A 23,380-nucleotide genomic window follows, 5' to 3' on the forward strand; every position below is an offset into this window, starting at 1 on the left:
TTCGCAAAAAATTTATTGCACCCTGCTTATGGAAGTGATCAAAGTCGGCGTCTATATATCACCATGTGATTTGGAAAGATAGCTTTACCTTGATATTTGCTTGAATTGTTTACACAGGAAGAGTGCAACACATAATTCCACAAACATGCAAAGCTCACATTTTCTGGATGTGAGGAATAGCTGAGATTTTTGGATTGAACTATTTACGTGGCATAATACCACTCAAGTTTGTACTCGCTGAACCACGGACCAGAGCAATGCCATTCTCTTCTCTCAAGGTTTTGTTTGCTCAAAACAAGCTATTATCGTCACCACCTCCCTGAAGAATGGCCCGGTCGAACAACCTGCGAGCATTCGTTGTCTTGCTACCAGTTGGCCACCTTCAGAAATATCGGTCGCTTTGGTGAAATACGTTCTTTGCTTCTCCGCCGACATTAAGCATGCCAAACTGCAGCATTTTGTTCCCTGGTAAAAAGGTGGTGAAGTTTGTCGGAGAGCATGGTCAGTAGTTTTCTTTTTCTTTCTCATTCCTTTTGTTCAATGCGGCACAGAAGCAAGTGTAAGGATTACACTAGCGACGTTGTACATGGGTTTGCTGGTGCTGAAAGTTTCTTTGTGCAGTTTGGCGGCCTGCCTGTGTGAAGGTCAATTCACAGTGATTGCTGTCAGCGGAGCAAACGAAATAGAAGTGATGTGAAGCTGCTGGTCTTGCTCCGGAAGCTTGCCTGCCCTGACGGGTTAAGCCAGCCAATGTGGCGATACCGATGCTTTGTTTCTTTGTTTTTTATTTTCCTGATTAGGTGCGGGCTGTTTACCGTCTTTGTTGCCGCGCGTACACGTTTGGAGTTACGCTTCTTATCCGAAATCACATTTGCGCGGCTAGTGATACTCTTGCGGTATTGAACTTTCTCAACACCAACGTTTAGGATCGTGATATCCCCGCGATAGGTTCCGAGCGTCGATTGCTCCACTGCTTGTAAGTGGGGCTGTGTCCGGATTCCTCGTTGTAAGATTCGGACCTTTTTGTCACGTGGAAAAGTGGTCAATACCATCTAGGCGCAAAGTAGGGATGATAATACCCTGAAGAGTGAGGGGGTGGAATCTGTTCAGGTAAGTGATCCCTTCTTCCCTGCTCGTACCGACTTCGAGGGTCATGATGCGGGACCCCGGAGCCATGCCCGGTGAATGGGCGTCTGTCGCTGGATGGAGATGCATGGTTGAATGGCCGCCCATCATCTCTAGGCTCGTATCCTCCACCACGGCGACCATTCCTTGAGCGGCTGCTCCCATGGTAGCTTGAGCGTTCTTGTAGCCTGTCTTCAAGTTCTCTCACGCGGCGAGCCCACTCGTTGTTAGTTTCCCTCTCGGAAGCCGCCTCACGGCGTGCCGCTGCCGCTTCACCCTCCCAGTAACTTATTTGAGCCAGTTGGTCCTCGATCTGCTCCCACTGGCGTTGAATAGTATCTGAGTCGTCTCTGGTTTGAGCCTCTAGATCTGTGATTTGGTCTTGTTGCTGCTGACTCTCTGCCTGTAGCATCTGAATCTGAAGTTCGGCCGAATAAGTCTCCCCGACGTAGCGGCCACAAATGTCTTTCCACCAGCGGAACGGCTTGTCAATGTTCGGGCAGGGTACGCCTTGGTGGCTGTTGGGTCCCGTAATGCCTCGATTTGTCCTGCAGTGGAAGCATTCCCGGTCGCAGTTTCTCCAGTGGCCATGGAGGTCTTCGGCACATGTGAGGCAGCGGTTGTTCCAAAGCCTTGAGAGATTATCAGTCCATGCGGCCGCGAGGTATCGGTGGTACGTACCTTCTTTCTGTCGCTCTGTTGTAATTCTGATAGCTATCCTCACCTGCTTCGGAGCTGAGCAGAATACCCGGGTCTGCCACTTCGGTTTCCGTGACAGTGTCATCGGCTGTAGGCAACCCCGATGGGTCGTCCTGTTGCGATAATGGTGAGAGCAGCGGCGGGAGCGCCGGATGGAGCATGCCAGAACCGCTTGGTGAAGCCATACCGACGTGGGTGGTGTTTCAAGGAAGAGAAGTGTGTGAGTAGGACGGGTATATTTACCACCCAGACGCGACGGCGCATGACGCGCCGCGCCTCCGAACACCTTACTTTGCCTTACATAAGCACCCATCATATTCACCGTTCACTTTTCACCGCCTGTCTTTACACAGCCTTAGGTGCTCGCCTCTGTCTCACTCCAGCATCCTGAATGGAACTGAAAACCACTCAGATCACTTCACCTAAGAACTTCGCCACAGAAAAGATTCTAACATACCTATACCGCAGTTGCCCAGCTCTCCTCCAGCCGTAGATTCACATTGACAGCGGTAATCACTGATCAGAATGTACCCTGTCTTGTTCTGTCATGAGCTAAGGCAACTATCCGACATGGAAATATGGAATTCCTTCAAACACAAGTCCAAACAGTTTTTCTCGCCCTCCATAAACATGCTTTTTGTCCGAACCAGTCGGATGATTAGCCTCGCTTCCGATAGTATTAGTAAATTTCCCTGCGAGCTATTAGCGCTGATAGAGTTAATAGAGCTAAAGCTGACGGATAGCCATAACGGCAACTCGAGTCGCCGTTAGCGCCTCCAGCTCTTCCCGCTCTTCCCGCTTCTCCAGCTCCTCCAACTCCTTCAGCTCCTCCACCACTATTAGTGCCGTCAGTACTACCAGCAGTAAGGTTAGTATACATTCGTCATAAATGAAGGCATGAAGGCACGAGGGTACGAAGATATGAACAAACGAATAAATAAACAAATAACTTGATAAAATGGTAACCGCCAGTATTTACGCTCATGTCGAGTTGTAATAAATCGCGCGAATTTCGACTTGCTTTTTTAATAGCGTTGCTTTCTAAAGAACGAAAACTTTATCGAAAAAAAAAGACGCTTCAACCAGGTTAAAAAGAACTTTAAAAAGACTATTGTCAATGGTACTAGTAGCTCTGGTGACGTCAAAACAGCTAAAGAATTTGGAGGAGCTGGAGAAGCTGTCTCAAATCACCCGTGCTTCCAGCTTCGCCTACCAAACCTTAATTCATATGGGTGGGAAATTTGCTAATGTGGCGATGTATGCGAATGAAACACGAAGGAATCGAGAGGTGGTTAATGGTTCTTCAGCGCATGTCTCGCAATGCGTCACACTGTTGAGAGCCGTGAGGGTTTCAAGGAAATTCATGAATTTCAACTAAGGTTTAAGTACATCGCGGTCCCATTTCTCTCCCGTAGAGGAATGCTGGTGCCATTCGAGCTACTCGCGCTGGTCAAGAAATGAAACCGGTCCGAAAGAAGCAGAATCAAACAAAGGACTAAGAACGATGCGCATCGAAGAGAAAGGGTAAGGACTGATCCATCAGCTGCTGCTGTTTCATCCGTGTTTTGTCACATCTCCAAAGCCTTTTTGGTGAGCATCACATCTCCTCACTGCTGTGAATTTGGTCTGGCTGCCAAGGAGGGGCCGGTCTCCGAGGCAGAGCAGCAGCGATTCGATCATGCTGGACAGCATTTAGAGGACCTGGGAGCACTCAAGGACGCCGAGGTTGACGTTGATAAAGCCCTGGCGAGGTGTAAGTAAAGCTATCGGAGTGGAAGTGTAGATTATCACTTACAGTCTGCTTGTCGCCGCCGCAGCACTGGACAGAGTTATCGGCACCGCAGACAGAGCTGGCGCTGGAACCGAGGATGCCGCTCACTGAAATATGTAAGTTGAGGGTGAAGGAATAGAGTGGTAGTAATGCCACTCACGGACGGGGACACTGAGGCCGCTGCAGCTGTTGCCGCTGAGAGTGTTGCCGAGGCCGAGGAGAGTGAGGACGGGGCTGAGGATGCCGCCAACGCTGGTCTGCTTGGTGGACGTGTTGCAGCACGAGACAACCTGGTTGGCATTGCAGGTGTTTGAGGCCTCGCCGATAGTCTTGTCGGTGCGGGCCTCAATGGCGACGTCGGCGGTAGGGATGGCAGTGGCAACGACGGCCATGGAGATGATGGTAGAGCAGATGGTGGAGGCCTTCATTTTGGCTGGGTGGTTTTGGTTTTCTTGAAGAAGAAGGGGTGTGAAGGTCTGAATCGTCTGCTCTGCTGGATGAGATGAGGAGATGGATGCTGAGGATGGCTCCTTGAATGAGCGGGTTGAAGGGGTTTATATATTCGTCGAGATGGTGCTCTTCCCCCTTTCGTTGTCCGATTCAGCTGTATGGTCTTGCTTTTTCCTGGCCTTGTTGATCATGTCTGTGGTGCTCTTGGTCTTGGTCCGTATGCATGTCGGCCTGCCCGTGTCGATGCCATGGGGGCGGCACAATGGTTGCAAGGATTCGCGAGGTGGCGGCCAACAGTCTACTTTGGCGGGCTGGCTGAAGCCTAGAATTCCTCTTTCCTGTACGTACATGGGTAAAAGGTGACGGGGATAGGACGATTATCAGCCATCCAGTCCCACATACATCATGCTACATGGGCAAAAACGGCAAGGCCAATTCGCTACGTATGAGTGCGCTGTCCGATCCTCCACATGAGTAGACATCACAGCTCGCTCGCCTCGGTGGGTACGTTTTGGATCGTCAGCTGGGCGCGGTGAGGACTCTGGATCAGGGGACTTGCTTGTTGGGGGGCCAAGCCAATCTTCGAGGTAATCATCTGCCTGGACTGCCGGGGGCGATATCCCCGATGGGCCCACCGCCAGATCACGATGCTTGCCTTCGCCGCAGGAACATGCAGACAATCGAGATGCGATTCCCCCCGGACCTTGTTAAAACATTGGTACCACTCTCCGCAAATAGCCATGCATAGATGAAAAAAACTTCACAGGTGCGCCGTTAAAGCAATGCCTTAGTGGTAAGGGGGTGAAGTGTATGGATCAGGCTAAAGGCGACAAGAGACAAGCTCGAGTAGGCGCCCACGAGTGCTTCAACCGCTTTGCGGATAAGTCGCTGGGTGAATGATTCGGCTCTACATGCGTCATAGATGCACGTGCAGAAGTTTTCCATGGTAGCACAGGCACTCCTTTAGAGCGACAGTAGTCGTGAGGCTGGGCTGAGCGACTATGTTTGGAATTACAAGTGGGTATCTGAACAATACTTTTGACATGCATGCTTTTGATTTGCCAGTGAGTCTACCAAATGGAGCATGCCACGGCCGGCGCTAAGGCACGTATGGGGGCGTAGAGGAAGTAGCCCCGTCCTTGAATCAGGAGCGGTATCCAAGTTTGCAAGTGGCTTGAGGGGAGGGCGCGTGGAATAGGGACGGGCCGCAGTAGAGCCTGGTCGAAGCGGAGGAGGTGGGCCCACCTCGTACTTCATCAGTGATCAGGCACGCTGCGGGAGATACCCGCGGGCCGCAGATTTTATTGACGCCAGCGATTATGAGCTCGGGCAGCGTCATTCCGCACAAGCTTAATTTCTGTCCCTAACTTGTCTTTTGAAAGTGCAGTAGTACTGTGTACTACTAAATTAGCTTCCCTAGTTTCACAGGCAAGCGCGGCCAATCACTTCCGGTGGAGGAGAGAGCTCCGGCTGTACGCGCGCAGTGGAGCTGGAGCTGTGGGGAGGATACGAGGCTGATCAACGTCGATTGCCCCGTTGAGTGTTCTGGACAAGTTCTGGGAGACAGGGGGTGTCCGCATCGGGCAAACATTCACAGAATGGTGAAAACAAGAATTCGAAGGAATAAACAGCCGCGTGGCTGGAGAGATGGAGAGCTGCACGCGCTGTTGGCGCTGGGCCAATGGTTTGCAGCGAAAGATAGCCGAGCCGGCCGTCCGGGTTGGGCGGAGTGCATAGAAGGAGTGTGCATCGATTTCCCCAGGAGCGTCAATCTAGATGGGCGGGAGAGGGGGAAATCCATGGGTGGCCTGATGGGCAAAGATTTTCGAGGGTAAAATAGTCGACGTTTGCTGTAAGCTTTGGACGCCGCCACCCGCTGCCTCCCCGGACGCTCTCCCGCACAGCCGCCCGCGCCCACGTCGCACCCTCTCACGCACCCTCAACGCTGCGGTCCGTGTTCCGTAGTGCGCTTCCGGCCAATCCGCCCGCCCTGTAGACGCCTTCCAGCTGTGCCAACGGCCGCCCTCGCCTCCTCTGCGCCGGTACCGCAGCTCGTGCGCCTGTCAGCTGTTGTCCTTTCCTTGACTCTGGGGTGCATCTGGCCCTCTTGGGTTTCTTGTCTTGCTCCGTCAGTCGATGGCTTGCGTCGTGCAGCCGCAGCTGCCGTTTGCCCGGAGCCGCACTCGCAGCAACAAAAAGCACAGCGCATATGTGTCTGCTGTGCAACGGCGATCAGCCTGGACACCGCCGTTGCCAGCCGCACTGCTCCTCTTTGGTGAAGTCTTGATTTTATCACGCGGCTCAAGCTCCGGGGAAATTGAAGCTCATTGCACCACCACAGCCTCCTACGTATTGACACGAGCCCTGGCGTTCGTGCATTTTCTTCCCCCCTTATCGTCTACTCACTTCCGTGTGTCATTCATCACTATCGTTGACCGGTCGAACGAGCTTCACGCGGAGGCTGAACAGCGTGCCTTCCATTCTGGCCAATCAGCCTTGCCTCCACCAATTGCACCCGTCACACATTCTGGACTTATTGTTTCCGCTAGCTTCACGCTCATTCCTGGAAAGACTGATCCATTGACCCACTGTTCTGGTGGAGAAGCTCGGATGGCCGAGTCTCGGGCTTTGGGAAATCCTTCACACGCCTTGGCTGTGAAAAGCAATTACATGACATTATACGCTACCGACAAGGATTACAAATGGATACACTCAACAGCGAACACTTTTTTTTTATGAAAAAAAAATAAAAATCACCGGCTCCTGGCATGCAATGCATAGCTTAGCGCGAATCGAATAGGAAAGAACAAACACCGAAATGCAGCCATTACCATGCAAAAATGAGTCAACTTCTAAACCGCATCCGCCCACCTAATCTCTATACCGTACCTTCTTATCTCAACTTCAACTCGTAACGTGGTGATGAGGGTATTGGTTCTGGTGCTGATACAGCCCCTTGATGGCTGCGCTCCTGTTGTCCGTCACTGTGCCCGACTTGCTCCCACTGCTACCATTTCGCGAGCTCGCACCGCCGGGGTTGATGCTGTCCATGCTATCTGCGTATCGGCTGCTTCCACGCGCGCTGCGGTCACGCAGCGACGCCTCGCTCGCCGGCGTGATCGGCTCGACGGAGGGACTGACGGCCGCGAAGGATGAGTGCCGGCGGCTGCTGGTCGCCCCCTCGCCCAATGTGCGCGGCTTGCTGGCCCTGTGGCTCGAGCTGCGCTCGATGACGGGCTTGTCCCTCATCCGATAGTGCGGCCGGTCGTCCGCCTCGGACCCGCGCCGCGAATGCGAAGGTCGTGACGCCGTCCGCGTTCGCGACGACGGCCGCTCGCTGCGCATGCTTCGAGGCCTGTCCTCCGAGGGCGTCGGCATCGTGGGGATCGAGGAATCGCTGGAGCTGGCGCCGTCGTCGCCACCGCCTTTCAAGCTTGCTGCGAGGATGCTGGCGGCCGCGAGGCCTTCGACAAGTCCTGGTCTCGGCGTGCCTGGTCGTGAGGATGAACGCCTCCTGCTCGAAGAGCTCTTGTCACTCTTGATACTGCGTACGCTCCTGACGCTTGGGGCCTTGCTTCTTACGCTCTCAGCCTTCCTGCTGGGGGCAGGGGATGGTGCCCTGGCCTCGTCAGGCGGAGGCGTTGGTGGCTTCGCCTCCTCGCCATCCGCTGCCATCGCCGGCGTCGAGCCGATCTTGCGAGGTAGGGCGATGTAGCCGTCGCCCTCAGACTCTGCCTTGGGCTCCTCAGCAGGCAGTTCCTCAGCTTTGGGCTCTTCAGCGGGTGACCCCTCAGCAGGAGCTTCAGCAGGAGTCTCCTCAGCAGGGGCCTCGGCAGGAGCATCCTCAGCAGGAGTTTCAGCGGGAACCTCAGCGGGAGCCTCAGCGGGGGTCTCCTCAGCGGGGGCTTCCTCAGCTTTCGTCTCTTCTTCAGTCGTGACAGGCTCCTCGGCAGGCTTCTCTTCCTCCTTTGCTTCAGCAGAGGGCTCATCAGCTGGCTTGGCTTCATCGCCATTGTCAGCAGCGGCCTCTGTCTCTGCGGCTTTCTCCTCTGTCGACTCAGCAGGCGGGTCTTCTGGAGCCTTCTCTTCAGACTTCTCCTCCTCAGCCGGCTGGTCGTCGCTCTTCTCTTCGCTCTTTTCCTCTCCGCTAGGCTCATCTGGCGACTTTTCCTCGCTGGGCTGTTCGTCTGCCGGCTTGTCTTCACCTGTATTTTCCTCACTGGGCTTGTCCTCTGTAGGTGCCTCCTCGCTTTGCTTCTCTTCGCTGGACCGCTCTTCGCCGGATTTCTCTTCGGAGCTCTGCTCCTCCGCAGGCTTCTCCTCGCCTGCTGGTTCTTCGGCAGGCTTCTCCTCTGACTTCTCCTCGGCAGCAGCGTCTTCTGCCGGCTTCTCCTCAGCTTGCTCCTCCTTGACCTCCTCCGCTACCACCTCAGGCGCAGCTTCGCCCTCGGCCGGCGCTGGGGGGTCATTGTTCTCCTCACCTTTCTCAGCCTCCTCCTCCGATTTTGCGGTCTCATCCGCTGCCGCTTCTTCTTTCGCCTCTTCTTCTGCGCTCGCAGCCGCCGGCTCTTCAGCTGGCTTCTCCTCGCCGTCCTCCTTCTTTTCTTCACCCTCATCATCTTTCTTCTCTTCCTCTCCTTCCCCCTCCGCAGCGGCGGCGACACCAGCCGCAACCGCCGCCGCAACCACCGCCGCCACCGCAGCATCGTCATCCCCACCACCCCCACCCCCTTCCTCAGCTGCCTTCGTCTCCTCCTCAGCAGCTGGAGGGTCCTTTGACTCCGATTCAGCACTCGTGTCTTCCTTTTTGTCATCATCGATAGGAGGAGAAGCGGAAGAAGAGGAGTCGTCCGTACCTGACAGACCACCAGCCAGCTCCGCTTCGCGCAGACGAGCCAACACAGGCGCCGAGTCCTCGTACAGCGCCAGCCCGTAGCAGTACACGCACCCGTCATCCGGCTTGTTGTCGTCGCCGCTACCACCGTCGTTGCTGTCCTTCCTCAGCCTCGGCTCGCGCTCGATGACCGGGAACAAGCGCAGCAGCACCTTCGACTTGGGCGACAGCTTGGACTCGTCCAGGTCGGCGATGGAGCTGACCGGGTAGTGGGGCATGTCGAAGGGCTGCTGCGGCCAGTGCTTCTCGTGCGCGTCGTCGGCGCACACCTCGCCCGGCGCGGGCATCGAGGCCGAGATCATCTCGCGCTCGATGCGCGCGAACCGCCACGTCTCGGCCGCCAGCTTGACGATGCGCCGGATCTCGACCCGCACCCCCTCCTCGTCCATCGGGTCGGCGAGCGGCTGGATCGCCTGGCAGATCTCGTCGACCACGGCCCCCGCCGCCTTGTTGATGCGTTGCTTCGCGTCTGGCCCGCGGAAGAGCGTCGACAGCGTGTGCTGCCGCCAGGTGGCTTCCTTCAGCGCGTTCTTGGTCCGCAGCTGGTCGCTGACTTCCTGAAGGAGCTTGGTGGTTGCGTCTTCCATGCCCTCTGGACTGAAGAGGAAGGGCGTGAATATGCGGAGCGTGATTATCGACGAGATCTTGTGCATCACGTAGGAGATTCGGATGTGAGTGGCTGATGGGCTATCATCTATGAACGAAGGAAGCCCGGCGGGGAGGACGCCGACCTTTTCCGCCTCTGGAGCTGGATCGGGAAGCTTCTTGAAGTGGTTGTTCGAGAGGGAGAAGACCTGTTGCTGCAGACGCGCAAAGGCGTCAAGACTAAGTTCGGATGAAGACGTTAGCAGATCTACGCTCTAACGTCGAACATGCATTGTGACAAAATGACAAGAAGAGCGCAACGCTTGAGACCAAAAGATAGAATTAAATTGGCCGCTAAGTCGAACCACTGAATACAATTTGCCAAGCCAAAGAGGAAAACTCGCCTCGTTGCCTTAGACGAACGAAAGGAAAACTCCGAAAATGCAACTTTTTTTTGTTTTGTTTCAAAGACAGACAGAGACCAGGGAGAGGACTTACTAGTACGCATCTCCCTTGCTCTTGACGACAGCCGCCTCACCGAAGCCTTCGATGATTTTTTGCATCCGCTCCCTCTCATTACCAAAGTTACCGGCTATGCTCCTGAGCTCGCCGATGGACTTTTCGAGACGATCCTTTTCCTCATCCCATTCTTTGCTGATCTTGTCACGCTCCGCAACCAGCTTATCCCTCTCTTCCTGCGCCGCCTTCTCCGCCGCCTCCTTCTCCGCGGCGAAGGCCTTGCGGAGGTCCTCCTTTTCCTTGTTGAGCTGAGAAGTCAAGAGCTCGCGCTGCTCTTCGAAGCCCTTCTTCATCTCCTCGCGCTCCTCTTCCCATCCCTTCTTCAAGCTCTCACGCTCCGCATTCCACAGCTCGCGGCTCTCGCGCTCCTTCTTCAGGGCATCCTCGAAGTTGCTCTGCGCCTCGTTGAGCTTGTTCTCGAGCTCCTTGCGCACCGTCTCGAAGCTCTCCTCAAGCTCGCGCTTCTGGCGCTGCAGATCAGCACGCAAGGCCTCCTTGTCCTTAACGTGCTCATCGATAAGCTTGCCTTTCTCAGCTTCGAAGGCTTCCTCCTTCTCTTTCTGCAGGCGGTCGAACTCGACGGCAAGCGCCATCTTCTCGTCCTCGGCTGCCTTCTTGGTCTTCTCAGTTTCTTCCTCAAACTCCTTGGTCATGCGCTCCTTTTCCTCGGCCGAAGACTTCTCGAGCGCGTCCTTCGCCTCCTTCTCCTCGGCGAGCGACTTCTCGAGACCCTCCTTGTCCGCCTCCAGCCCCGCCTTCGCCTCTTCGAGACCGGTCTTTTCGCCCTCGAGCTCGGCGTTGGCCTCTTCCAGCGCCGTCGCCTTCGCCTGCATCTCGCCGAGCTCCTTCTCGAGGCGATCCTTTTCCTCACCCAGCGTCCGCTCGAGCTCCTCCTTCTCGGCCTCGACGGCCGTCTTCGCCTCCTCGAGCGCCGCCTTCGTCTCCTCCATCTCCTTCTTCGCCTGCTCGGCCTCGGCTATGCTCTCCTCCAGCTCCTTCTTCTTCTCCTCGAGATTGCCAATCTCGAGCCGGAGCTTGTTGCTTTCGGACGAGTGGTGCTTCGCCGCGGCCTCGAGCTGCTTGGTCAGCTGGTCGATGTGGTCCTCCTTGCGCTTGATCGCATCGGCCTGCGCGGCCTCGGCCTTCTTGATCAGCTCCTCGCGCGCGCCGAGCTGGCCTCGGGTCTCGTTGTAGCGCGACAGCAGCATGTGCAGGTCGGGAATGGCCTGCGTGATGCGGCCGAGGAGATCGGCGGCGCCGTCGTCCTCGACGGCGGATCCGTTCATGCCGCCGCCGCCGATGCCGCCACCGCCGCCGCCGCCGTTGCCAAAGATGTTTGGCGGCATGGCGAAGTCACCACCCATCTGGCTGCTCCGCCGCGAGCCGGTCGAATTCTGCCGGCGCGCCGTCGGGCTTCCTGGGTATCCCATGAACGGCGGTCCGCCATTGTAGCCGTATGGGGATTGGGCATACCCAGGGGGTGTGCCTTGAGGTGGTGCCATCGCCATGTGGGGTGGTGGGTAAAAGTAGCCTTGCGGATACCCAGGCATCGAAGAGGAATAAGGGTCTGCGTAAGGACTAAAGTAGGGGCCTCGGGGCGGTGCGTAAGATGCAGCCGTAGGCGACTGAGGTTGCTGGAACTCGTCTTGGGCTTCGGCGTATGACAGTGACGGTGAACTCCTGGGCAGGTCCGTCTTGATCGATGCCGCCTTTGGCGACTTCAGCGCAGATGCTGCAGTAGGCGATCTTGGCACTGGTGTAGCTGCTGAATGGTATGAAGTTGCGTGGCTTGTCCCGTCGTCGTCCCCTTGTTGCGAAATGCTATCCTCCGGGAGAAGCGGCTCGGCGGTACCAAGGTTGTCCTCGCTCTCGTGGGCTTCGTCGCTATGTCCACCACTGACCTTCTCGTCTGATGATGACCCTCCTCCTGAAGCAGTTCCTGAAGCAGCCCCCGAAGCCTTGCTCACAGTGGTTGGGGTCTTGCTGGCAGCAGTTGGGGCCTTGCTGGCAGCAGTTGCGGCCTTGCTGGCGGAGCTCTGGGCCTTGCTTGCCTCAGTTGGAGCTTTACTGACTGCACTCGGGGCCTTGCTCGCCTCGGTTGGGGCTTTACTGACGGAGCTCTGAGCCTTGCTTGCCTCAGTCGGGGCTTTACTGACTGCACTCGGGGCCTTGCTTCCGGTGGTTGGCGTCTTACTAGCAGTGGATGGTGCCTTGCTAGCAGTGGTAGGGGCTTTGCTGGCGACGCTCGGTGCTTTGCTGACGGAACTCGGTGCCTTGCTAGGAGCCTCCGAGGCAGCTTGATCCTCCTCTTTTTGCGACCCGGGGGCCGAGGCCTCGGTACCGGTACTTGTAGGTGCTTCTGAAGGTGCGTTACTGTGCTGTGGCTCTGGGGGTGGTGAAGTTATAGTTGGGGTCTGAGACTTTTCAGACCCTGAGGGTTGAGTGTCCTCGTTGTCACTGTTGTAGTCCTCCACGGTGGGCTGTAGTGCGGACCTTACTGACGTGGCGTCTGATCGGCGAGAGGAGAGGGAAACGGCAGACGGTGCTGGGCTGGTCTGTCGTGACTTTTGGGCGGATAAAGCTGGTGATGGAGGAATGGAAGCGGGCAGGGGTGGCAGATTTTCAGGTTTGATGTCGGGGCTGGTGGGCGGGGTGTACTCAGTTTGTCGAGATGCTTTCCTGAAGACCTTTCCCTTGGATCTGGAGTCGCCTCCTCTTTCTAGAACTCTTCGCGTGCGTGGCGAGTACATGGTGAGACGCAATCAGTGGTCAAGATATAATGCAATGAGATGTATCGACTTCTTATCGGTGGATGATAGTATTCGAAAAGAAGTGATGAGATACGGAAAGTGATTGCGTGGCAGCATAGAGCAGAGGAGAACGTCTTTGTACGGATGCTAGATGGGCCAGTTGCTGGCCTGCGTGGCGGAGCAATTCCTTCCCGGGAAATGGATACATGAGTCGAGGCGCATCTGAGCCCATTCGGGCTCCAACGGCCGCGACAGCAATAGAGATGACGGCATTCGGAGGGGCTTACAAGGACCGCGTTGGCGGAAGCGAGCAATGAGGAGCGCAAGGAAAAGACAGGGCTGGGGGCGGCGAGACAGACAGTCATCGAGTGCACATCTGTCAATCTACAACTTGACAGTCGGGCGGTTGCGAAGGTTGCACAGATACGTGTACACCAACATCCTGGCCGCAGCTGTCTTCGCAGGTCGGCGCAGCTTCCGCGGGCGGCGGCAGGCTAATGGGGCAGCTGGGCGGACGGGTATCAGTGGAGGGCTGCGGGGGAGCATGCGCGGCTGCATGACAATCATGCGCGCCCGCAGCGGCGCATATGCGTGGTGACGGTCGGTTGGTCGGCTCCTGCGCCAGTCTGGGGAGGGAGCTTCCTGGATCGCTGCCGGGGCTCCAAATCACACGCGTGGGTGCCGGACGGGACGAGCCAGCGGGCGGGATGAAGAGGCTGGGACGTAAATATAGCGGAGCCAATTGAGGCCAAAGTCGTGGACTCGGTTGGATGGTGGTGGCGCGGGCCGCGAGTGACTGTGATGTGATGGGTTGCGGCACACGTGATACCGCGCTTACTCAGTTGGCCACGACTTCTGCCAACGACGTGAGCCCCAGCTCCCGCATCTCCAATCGCGTCACCTTCTCCGAGTGCCGACGCCTCACGTCGCTCGCGCCCATGCTGCGCCCTCGATCATGACCCCTGCCGTCCATACATTGCTAATTTCGACCGTGCGGCATGCCGCAGCCGCGCTCCACCAAGAGGAAGGCCGTTGTGCTGTCCTCCGACGAAGATGAAGCCCGACCGTCTGCGAGCCCTCCCGCCCGCGATGCGAAGCCGAAAACCCGCGCAAGGCCCTCCACGCAGGACACCAGCTCGTCGCGCAGCTCCCAGCCTCGCGCTAAGCCCAAGCCCAAGCCTCAGCCCAAAGAAAAACCCATCTACTCTTTCTTCAATGCCGCCACGCAGCGCCAGCGCACCAGGAGCTCACAGGACCAGCCCGTCGCCTCACAGGAAGCGCCGCATGCTGATTTTGTTGAGGACCAGGACGACATAATACAGGATGACTCGCTGGACGACGCGCCCAACAAGTCTGGCTTGCGCTCAACATGGCTCAAGCGCGCGCGCGGCGGCGACGCCGGCGGCCCTGACCAAGATGCCCTTTCAAGCGGAAGCCAGAAGTTTCTCAAGACGTCGTCCGGCCAGAAGCCATCTACTCCAGTGTCAGCCTTGACCTCTAGCAGTGGAGTCGATCAAAGGCCTTGGGTCGAAAAGTACGGCCCAGTCAATCTGGACGAACTGGCTGTCCACAAGAAAAAGGTTGCCGATGTCAGAGCATGGCTGACTAACGTCCTAGACGGGCGGGAGCGGAAGCGTCTCCTTGTCTTGAAGGGGGTTGCAGGCACCGCTAAGACGACCACTGTCAATTTGCTGGCCAAAGATGTAGGCTTCGAAATCAATGAATGGAAGAACCCCATGGGTTCTGACTTTTCCTCTGACGCTTTCGTCTCCTTGTCCGCACAGTTCGAAGACTTCATGGGCCGCAGCAAGTTCGGCAGCTTGGATTTCGCTTCCAGCGAAGAGAAGAGCTCTGAGAGTCCCCGGTCTGATGCCAATCGAAAGCAAATAGTCCTGATTGAAGAGTTCCCCAACACCTTTGCGCGCTCTTCTGCGGCATTGCAATCCTTTCGTTCATCAATCGAACAGTATCTCTCCTCATCTGTGCCGTCCCTAGGTGCCATGTTCACTCGCTCCGCAGATGCGCCCCCGCCAACACCCATTGTTATGATCATATCGGAAACTCTGCTTTCCACCAACACAGCGGCAGCAGACAGCTTCACAGCCCACCGGCTCCTTGGACCCGAGATAACGAACCATCCTGGGACTACTGTGATCGAGTTCAACCCGATTGCACCAACATTCTTAACCAAGGCGCTCGAGCTTGTAGTCGCCAAGGAGGCGCGCAAATCTGGGCGAAAAACTACTCCCGGCCCTCAAGTCATCAAGAAGCTCTCCGAAATTGGCGACGTCCGCAGTGCCATCTCGACCCTGGAATTCCTCTGCTTGAGAGGCGACGACAATGCAGACTGGGGTAACCGAGTGACATTCAAACCAGTGAAAAAGGGGGCGAAGGAGAAGCCCATGACGAAGATGGAAGAAGAATCCATGGCGCTCGTCTCCCAAAGAGAAAGTACGCTTGGTATATTCCACGCTGTGGGTAAGGTGGTGTACAACAAAAGGGATGAATCTGCGGACAACTCCAAGCTTCCTCAGCCTCCTGCTTATTTCCCCGAATATCGCCGCCCGAAGGCATCCGAAATCGACGTCGATGCGTTAATGGACGAGCTCGGCACCGATATCCAGACCTTTACTGCCGCTCTTCATGAGAACTACGTCCTCTCCTGTAATACGGGAAGCGAGGAAGACACATTAGACTCGATCAACGGATGCATTGACGCGCTATCGGATGCCGACTTGCTCTCTCCCGACCGCTTCAGCTTGGCCGGGAGTTCCCGACGAGCATATCAAAGCCTTGGAGCAGACAGCCTACGGCAGGACGAGATGAGCTTCCAAGCATCCGTCCGCGGCCTCCTATTCAACCTTCCCCATCCAGTCAAGCGATCAACTCTCCCACCGGGAGCCGCGAGAGGGAGGGGACCGAGCAACGCCAGAACCAACGCTGCCCTGATGTTCTACCCCACCTCGCTCAGGCTATGGCGTCTCCAGGAGGAGATCCAGGGTCTTCTCGACGTTTCCATCCGCCGGTTGCAATCGGACGTTGTAAATCGCGCAGAGGCGTCCGTACAGCTGCCAGCACGAGGTACCGTCGAGTCGTGGAGCAATCGACCCACCAGCCGCCTCGACGACGGTTCCAGAAACAGCAATCACAACGCAGGCGCCGACATCACGCAACAAGACGGCGCCGCCGTCACAACGCCTCTCGGCAGCAGCGGATCTCTGAAACGCGAGATGCTGCTCGAGCGCCTGCCGTACATGGCCATGATGCTCCGCCGCCAGGGCAACAAGAAGACGTCGAACCTCGGCTCCGCCGCCGCGGACGCGGCGAGGCTGGGCGAGGTGGAGAAGATCACCAGTTTCAGCGGCGTTGGAATAAGCGCTGACGACGGCGTCGCCGATGCCGACGACGGCGTCGAGGACGTGCTTCGCGATGGCGAGGTGGCGGCACAAGGCCAAGAGTGGAGCACGGATCGACCGGCGGAGCAGGAGCCTCCATCATCAGCATCCAGACCCTCAATGCTGGGATCGACGAGGAGTAGTAGCATCAGGCTTGGTGGAGGCGCAATCGCAGGCGCCAGCGGCACGAGCACAGGACGACGACGAGGTGGAGCGGCGACGACGCTGCGTGACGATCACATCGGAGAAATTATGATTGGAGCGGGCGGTGAGCAAGGCCTGGCGAATCTGGTGCTGAGTGACGATGACATCGAAGATGATGAGGATTAGGCAGAAACAGCAAAGGGACTCTGAGGCAGAATTGAAGGGGAAATGGGGGCCGTGGCGGGCAGGCACGCAGGGCGGGCGGTTTCATTCGAAAGAAAGGCGCAGCCAATACGCGCCGGGTTCGGGCGCTCTGCGAGCTGGTTGGCCCGCTGTGTAAAAGTACCATGATAAAATCCTGCCCGTGTGACTGGCTGCTTCCCCCCCGGCTGGAAGATCACCGCCGTCCATGTGGTTGGCGCTCTCATGATTCACGTTCCTTGTCGCGCGCTTGTGTGTGTCTGGTGTTGGTGGACCCTTAGATCTGCATCGACACCAAATCTGGCCCGCAAGCGTGACGGGTGGCTGGGCGTGGGCACGTCTTTCCCCTTCCGCTCTGACTTCATGTTTCTGCTTTCCGTTAACCTCTCGTGTGGAAAGCAGGGAAGCGTCACGCGCCTTGCCTGGATTAAGCAAGGGCTCGTGTCTCTCACAACTGCCACTGTCATCACGGCTGCTTGTGCACGGGGTCGTCGCAGGCACGTCTGTCGCGGCTCGTACGCCACCCGCGCGGGATCCTGAGTAGTTAGCTGATGATAGATGGTACAGCCGCAGCTTTGTTCAGCGTGCTAACTGAATACATCATCACCCACCGGATTATGCCGTCATAGATTACCGCGGTCAATATACGGTCCTTGCACCGCGTGCTTTGACTTTTGATGGCTGACCGCCAGTGCGGCCAATCAAGGCAGAACGAAGCATGTGGGGGTATGAGGTTATTTTTGACAGCAGGCCTGGCGGAAGCCAAAGGGTAGCTGTTCGTGCGTGACTGCTCCCGTTGGATGCAATGTTGGGGGTCCCTTGTTACACAAGGTCATCCGTCCACGAATACCTACACCACGTGCTTGCTGTAGCACACTTAGCCATCGCATTATGGCCATGGGTACACCCGCCACGCCATGGAACAGCTGCTCCCTACGAAATCGGTTGTTTACGGTCCGAAGCACATTCCTCTACAGTCACAGGGATATCAATTCAGTTAGCTATTTCTCTTTCATGGGAGAGCGTTTGCGCTGGAGCTAGAGTGCTCAGCACTGTCTTTTTTATAATACAACGTCCTCCCTACATGATGTACCTCGTCCATATCGTGCCCGTGCAAAGCCTCGTCGCCGAGCTGGGATGAAAGCCAAAGCACCGCTAAGAGTCATCAATGACAACAATCTTGGTGCCAGGAATAAAAAAAAGGGGGAATATAAAAAGGCGGTCCAACCCCATCCGTCGATCCGTAGGAAACCGGCGCAATGCAGAGGAAGTGAAGGTGAAGTAGAAACCACAGCAGTGGTGAAAGGGGGTATAGGGAACGGCGCCAATCGCCCTTCTCTCTGTCCGGTGACGGAGTTTCCATCTATGAAAGTTCCATGTCCGTTGCTCCCCCGTGCCCGACGATATGTGCCAAATTCAAAAAGATTCGTGATGCGCTGCCCCAGAGAGTGGAGGGACAAGTGCGTTCAAAATAGTAGAGAAGGGGTGTAACAGACCTCTGGGTCTGAGCACAATCTGAGGATAATCATCAACAGGCGAACACGATCGCCTCAGAAGGGAGAAAATAACACGCTTGCTTATCGTGACTCGTAACCCGAACCAACCGAAAACCTAAGGGGAGCTAAAAAGTAGTGCTGTGAAGGCTGAAAGACGTCAGATCTCACAATTTGCAGGCCGAACAGCCTCCGCCACACTCAAGAAAACACCTGGACAAGCGAATCCATGGTGAGCTCAAAGGCGCAGCGCGGTGCTACGTCGATCGCATTCAACCGTCGTCGTCGTCAATTTCGTCCTCGATATCTTCCTCGCTATTCTCGTCACCGCTCGTGCTGGGCCGCTGCACGGGAAGATTACCGAGTTTTGTTTTTTTGATTGTTGGCGTCGACTGAGCGTTGGGACCAACTTTTCTCTTAGCCGAGCCAGCTGCGCCAGACTGTAGGGACTTTGCGGGCGTACCGGCGTTTTCCTTGTCAACTCCGTCGTCCGCTTCCCCACCATTCTCGCCGTGCTGCTTGGCCTTCTCCATAGCAGCAACCTCGTCGGCCGTCAGGAAGCGTCCTCCTGGTCCTCGCGGACGGCGCATGGCATGGTTGTGGCGCGATTCGTGCAAGTACGGCTTGCGACCCTTCGAAGTCAGGCGCAGGGCCTCCTCGAGCTTTTGACGGGCCATGCGCCTCTTCAGGATGCGGTGGAATTGCTTGGCGTTGACGTAGAGCGGTGATTCCTCAGCTGTGCCTGTGACGATGTCCGGAGACGACTGGTGTTGCTGGACCGCAGGCGCCTGCGGGGGAATCTGCGGTGGTACCGAGGGCCTGCTCACAGCTGGGTTCATCGCCTGCGGAGGTTGCTGGGGCATGGCAGGGCTGGTGATTTGCTGGCTCATGCGGCGCGGTAGCGTCTGCTGCATCTGGACCTGCGGTGGAATATTGGGCTGGCCGCTCATGTTGTTTGGGACCTGCGGCGGTGAGCGAGGACCTCGCGGGTCCGCTTTGACTTGAGCGCCCCCTCCTATCCTGGGCGAAGCACGCGGGTCCTGGCTCAGCTGGCCTTGCATGCCGCCGTCGCCCATCTGGTAAAATGTCTGGCCGGCCGCCGCTGCAGTTGCCATGGCGGCGGCTGCCTGGGTGGCCGAAATGCTGTACTGCATTCCGTAACCGCCGGCCGACGGATACATCGGTTGCACCTGGTGGCCCGCAGCATTGTTCGTGCCTTGCTGCGAGTAGGGATTCGTCTGCGAGGGTAGGAGGGGCGACGTCTGGTTGTGCTGCTGGTGCATCTGCGTCTGTTGGTTCGGCGAGGTTATGGTGCCCTGGGCTGCCGACTGCGAGGGCGTCGCGTAGGCATTCTGCATATGCGATTGGGCATGGTTGTGGGGGTGGTGAGGCTGCTGATACTGCGCGTACTCCATCATGAGTGCGGTCGTGAGGAACTCAACGGCTCTGGGGTGGCAATCTTGCGGACGCGCGCGTCTTGAGGTCTACCGCGTCTCGGACGCGGCGCTAGCCTGTACTGCGGGTCGTCGAGCTGGTGACCGGGCCAAGTGACGGGCGGCGCAACGGGCGCAGCGCGGCGATTGGAGGGCGTGGTATTGCGCCTTCCGCAGAGAGTGGTGCCTGGAGGCTGGGATGGCGCGACGGGGATCGAGGCAGCGCAATTAGTGGCGAAGGAATGGTGCTGAAAGTGGTCAGCGCGTGGTCCTTCGGCCCAATCAAGCTCGGCACGGCGAAAAGCGCGGTTCACGTACCTGTTGCGGGCGTGATGGAGCCAAAGCGTCGGTGATCTTCGTCTTGCGCGCGGACCGCAGTTAGAGGATTTGAGAGAGCCTCGATGTCCCTTGTTGGGCGCTCGCTAGATATCGGGCGGTCTTGAAGTCGAGGGCAGCGCAGGCAAGCCTGAGTCACGTCACGGGCAGGTATGCGTTGTCAATTGGGTGGCCACGGTCAGGATGAGGCGGATCCCGGGGGATGCGCAGGCGCAGGCTGGACAGGGCCAAGCTGACGACAGGGCCTAAGCCGCGATCAGAGCACTCAACTGCGGCGGTGCGCTCTGGACCGGGGAGGACGGTCGACTGCTCGGGTGCCGTGTGGAGAGGGATTAAGCTCTGCCAAACGAGTAGCTAGCACGATGATGTTCTGTTAGCACGACGCGCGACGCAGATTGCGGGAGATCAATTGGGGGAGGATGCGAGGTGGGCGTGCGCTGGCCGGAGGTCGATTGGAGGTGATGCGTTGGCAATGCATGCAGCATAACCGTACCGTGCTAATCAGCTCAACCCGGGCGATCCACGTCGGCTGTCGCAGGCAATTTTTGGACCGCGCCGCTGCCAGGTGACGTTGCCGGCTTACACGCGCGCGCGCAGCAGCCGTGGCTGGTGGTGTCTGGAGCGAGGGCGACGAGGACGAGGTCGCGCGCGTCGCGGCCGTCAACAGCGCAGAGCGGTGCGGCGGAAGCGAGGCAGCCGAGGCCCCGGCGGCGCGCCAACCGGTGGCAGGCAGCAGGCGACGACAGGACCAGCGCGGGCCGCGGCGCAGCGCACACAGCTGCGCGGAGCAGTGCAGTGCAGCGCAGCGCAGTGCTCGTCGACGGCGTCGGTGCGGCGGGATGGGGGGAGGTGCGAGACTGGGGCGGGTGCTGGCTGCGCAGGCCGGGGTGCTTGGGGCGGATGATAGGCGCAGCGAGTGGAGAGAGCGAGAAAACCAAGACGCAACCTACCAAGCTGTCGGGGACGGCGACGTCGGGTCACGAGATTTGATGGTGGTGAGGCGGCGGGCTCGTGGGCGGGCAGCTCGTCGGCGACGCGTGCACGCGTAGCTCAGGCTCCCGTGGTAGGCGGTGCGCGAGTAGTGTGTGGCTCAGGCGCGTGGTAGGCCAGCGGACGAGCACTGCTTCGCAGCAGCTGGGCCGGGCCTGATGGAACAGCGATAAATAGGACTGCGAGGCCGATTGGTGAAGCGCGGGCGAATGAACGAATGAAAAGGAAGAGGCGGCGAGCGAGCCTTTTCACTTGTGGAGCTGACACAAAAACTGCGCCAGGCGGCAGACGCCGGGGCCGCGCTGCTTGGGCCCTCATCAGTTCCGAGCAGCGCGCTGCCCGCCGGCATCGTCAGCACTGAGCCAGCGCTTCGGGATGCCCGCCCAAACGCGCTGCCTTCTGGCGCCCGCCTGCGCGAGCTCGTGCTGCGAGACTCGCAAGCCGCGAAGCTGCTGCCCTCGCCGCTGCTCGCCGCGCGCGATCGTCCAGCCTTGCCGCGGCGCACCCGTCGGTGTGCGCTACTGACGTGTCGCTGTTGCGCCGCGCCGGTTCAAGCTCTGCTCGTTCCCAGCCTGCCCGCCCGCTGCCCGCCGCCTCTTTGCTAGCAGTCGTCAGCGGCGAGCGCTGCGCTGCCCACGCTTGCCACCGGTGGGTTCGCTGCAGGAACAGCGCGCGCTCGACGGCGGCGAGCGGGTCCTGCGCGAGATTGCACGCGTTGCGGGAAGCCGCTGTCGCCCGTTTTCGCGAACGTCACACAGCCGTCGTCCAGCGCATGCGAACCACGAGCGCGCCTCCACGCCATCGCCCCCCAATTGGCCGTCTCCCCCGCCCAGCCCGCGTTTCAGTCGCGCTGAGCCGTAGCGCCCGCGGCTCGACACGCCGCTTCTGCTTCGCCAGGCTGCTGATGCTGCTGCGCTGCTGCTGCTTGCCGGCGCCTCGTCCCCAGCCCTGCCACGCCGATCGCCAGCCCTGGGAAGCGCCCGGCCGCGGCGAGGATTTCACCACGCCCGCATTCAAGGAACATGTCCGACAAGCCCAATGCACGACAGCAGCGCCAGCGCAACCGTCGTCACGGCGCTTCCGCCCGCTGTGCCATGGTACCGGCCGGCGCCTGCACCGACTGCTACGCAATGAAACCCTGGTAGCTGGCACGTCATGTGACCGGCGCGCGCGACGCGCTGGGTGCCTGGTGCGAGGTCGGTTTGCCTAATATTGCAACCAAGTCCAGCCGGCCGAAGACGAGATCTGTCGTGCGCTCCATTGACTCCCTATCCTCGATGCTGCAATGCTAAGCGAGCCGGCCTGGTGAAGGCTGCGTGAGCGAGCGCTGCGTGCTGACGGCCCGCTGGGCGCATTGGCATGCACTCCCTGGTGCCACCTCGAACAGGAGGCCGGGAGCACCTCAAAAGCTGGCTGCCCGCTCCCGCCGCCGTCTCAGGATGGTCTGACCACACCTGCCCTTCATGCGTGCGGTATGGATAAAGTCAGCGCGCGAGAAGGATCGCTCGGAAGTCGCTTAAGTAGCCTCTGGAGTCTGGCTGCATGCCCGGCGATCGGTCGTCACCGCCGGCGTGGGAAGGGCATTAATAGCTCAGGTTACGTCGAGGGTGCGAGGGCAGCCGGGAACAGCGCCGTCAGCCACGCAAGCGCAAGCGAGACGGCCGCCGGGCGAACGCGCATCTACGTAGATGGCGGGCCGCGGACACGGCGGATGGCGGCGTGAAGTTAATGGAACTCCTCATCTGTCGTCCCCACGACAAAAAAGTCCCGCGCTGCTCCACCCACCGGGATCTGCTACCCCTCACGCGGCCGCCTTTCTAGAAGCCGGCCACGCCTCGTTCTCACGGGTGAATCTGTGGCACACGTTGATCCGGATGAATGAGGTCAGCACATGCTGGACGCTGCTCCGTATATCCGGACACCAGCCTAGCCCGCGCGGGCAAACCCGCGGCGCCGTCTCACGCCCCTGGGCCGCTCTCAAACAAACAATCCAGCCCAGCATTACACGTACGCACGCCTTCCCACGTCGTCCAAGTGTTGCATCGGAGCAGCAGCTTCCATGACGTGCAGGTGACACGCGCCGCCGCCCAACGACACAGCCCCCGTCAATGTAACTCTAACCAGCCTGCCCGACGTAAATTGTGTTTGAATTTGGCTCGCAGTCACATGATAGTGATAGCACTATCTACCGGTGCTGTCGTGCGACCATCGGGAGGTTGTAAGGCGGGCGTGGTTACGAAACGGGCCGTGGCTTTCCAAGCATTTTCTGGTCTGCTTTTCCGGCATCCAGCCAATCATCAAAATGCCGTCTGTTGGGGTAAGACCGCATCGACGCATGCCGTGATTACACCTGCCATCATCCTGCGGGGAAATGAGTAAGCAGTCTCAGGTTGGTTCCGGCCAGCTGCGTGACCGATGAACTGGACGGGGATCTGGAGCACCCCGCGGAACAAATATTCGCCGACAGAAAGTTGCGATTGCGGGTGACCTAACCACTCTCCGACGGAGATCCTCGAGGCCCATTGGGAGCTTTGTCGAAGGCATTGCATCCAACAACCCTCTCTCCCGCTCCGAAGCCCGCCCCCCCCCCCAACC

General features: G+C 58.3%; 4 protein-coding genes across 4 annotated transcripts; 1 reads left to right on the plus strand and 3 right to left on the minus strand.

The window, feature by feature from the left end:
* Positions 1–3,516: 3,516 nt before the first annotated feature.
* LTHEOB_12166 (hemagglutinin) lies at positions 3,517–4,023 on the minus strand (the record flags this gene model as incomplete). The annotated part of the gene is made up of 3 exons (XM_035509003.1): positions 3,517–3,567; positions 3,620–3,702; positions 3,756–4,023. 3 exons carry the CDS (start codon positions 4,021–4,023, stop codon positions 3,517–3,519), a joined length of 402 nt encoding a protein of 133 aa, XP_035365283.1.
* Positions 4,024–6,949: 2,926 nt separating this feature from the next.
* Positions 6,950–12,793, minus strand: LTHEOB_12167 (Rna polymerase rpb1 c-terminal repeat domain-containing protein; the record flags this gene model as incomplete). Its single annotated transcript, XM_035509004.1, has 2 exons — positions 6,950–9,764; positions 10,023–12,793. The coding sequence occupies 2 exons, from the start codon at positions 12,791–12,793 to the stop codon at positions 6,950–6,952; spliced, it is 5,586 nt and encodes a 1,861-aa protein (XP_035365284.1).
* Positions 12,794–13,791: 998 nt separating this feature from the next.
* LTHEOB_12168 (Checkpoint protein Rad24) lies at positions 13,792–16,518 on the plus strand (the record flags this gene model as incomplete). Its single annotated transcript, XM_035509005.1, has 1 exon — positions 13,792–16,518. The coding sequence occupies one exon, from the start codon at positions 13,792–13,794 to the stop codon at positions 16,516–16,518; it is 2,727 nt and encodes a 908-aa protein (XP_035365285.1).
* Positions 16,519–18,298: 1,780 nt separating this feature from the next.
* On the minus strand, positions 18,299–19,384 carry LTHEOB_12169 (CCAAT-binding transcription factor; the record flags this gene model as incomplete). The annotated part of the gene is made up of 1 exon (XM_035509006.1): positions 18,299–19,384. One exon carries the CDS (start codon positions 19,382–19,384, stop codon positions 18,299–18,301), a length of 1,086 nt encoding a protein of 361 aa, XP_035365286.1.
* Between the last annotated feature and the right edge of the window lie 3,996 nt (positions 19,385–23,380).

Source organism: Lasiodiplodia theobromae (assembly GCF_012971845.1).
Source record: "Lasiodiplodia theobromae strain AM2As chromosome Unknown scaffold_58, whole genome shotgun sequence".
Lineage (NCBI taxonomy): Eukaryota > Fungi > Ascomycota > Dothideomycetes > Botryosphaeriales > Botryosphaeriaceae > Lasiodiplodia > Lasiodiplodia theobromae.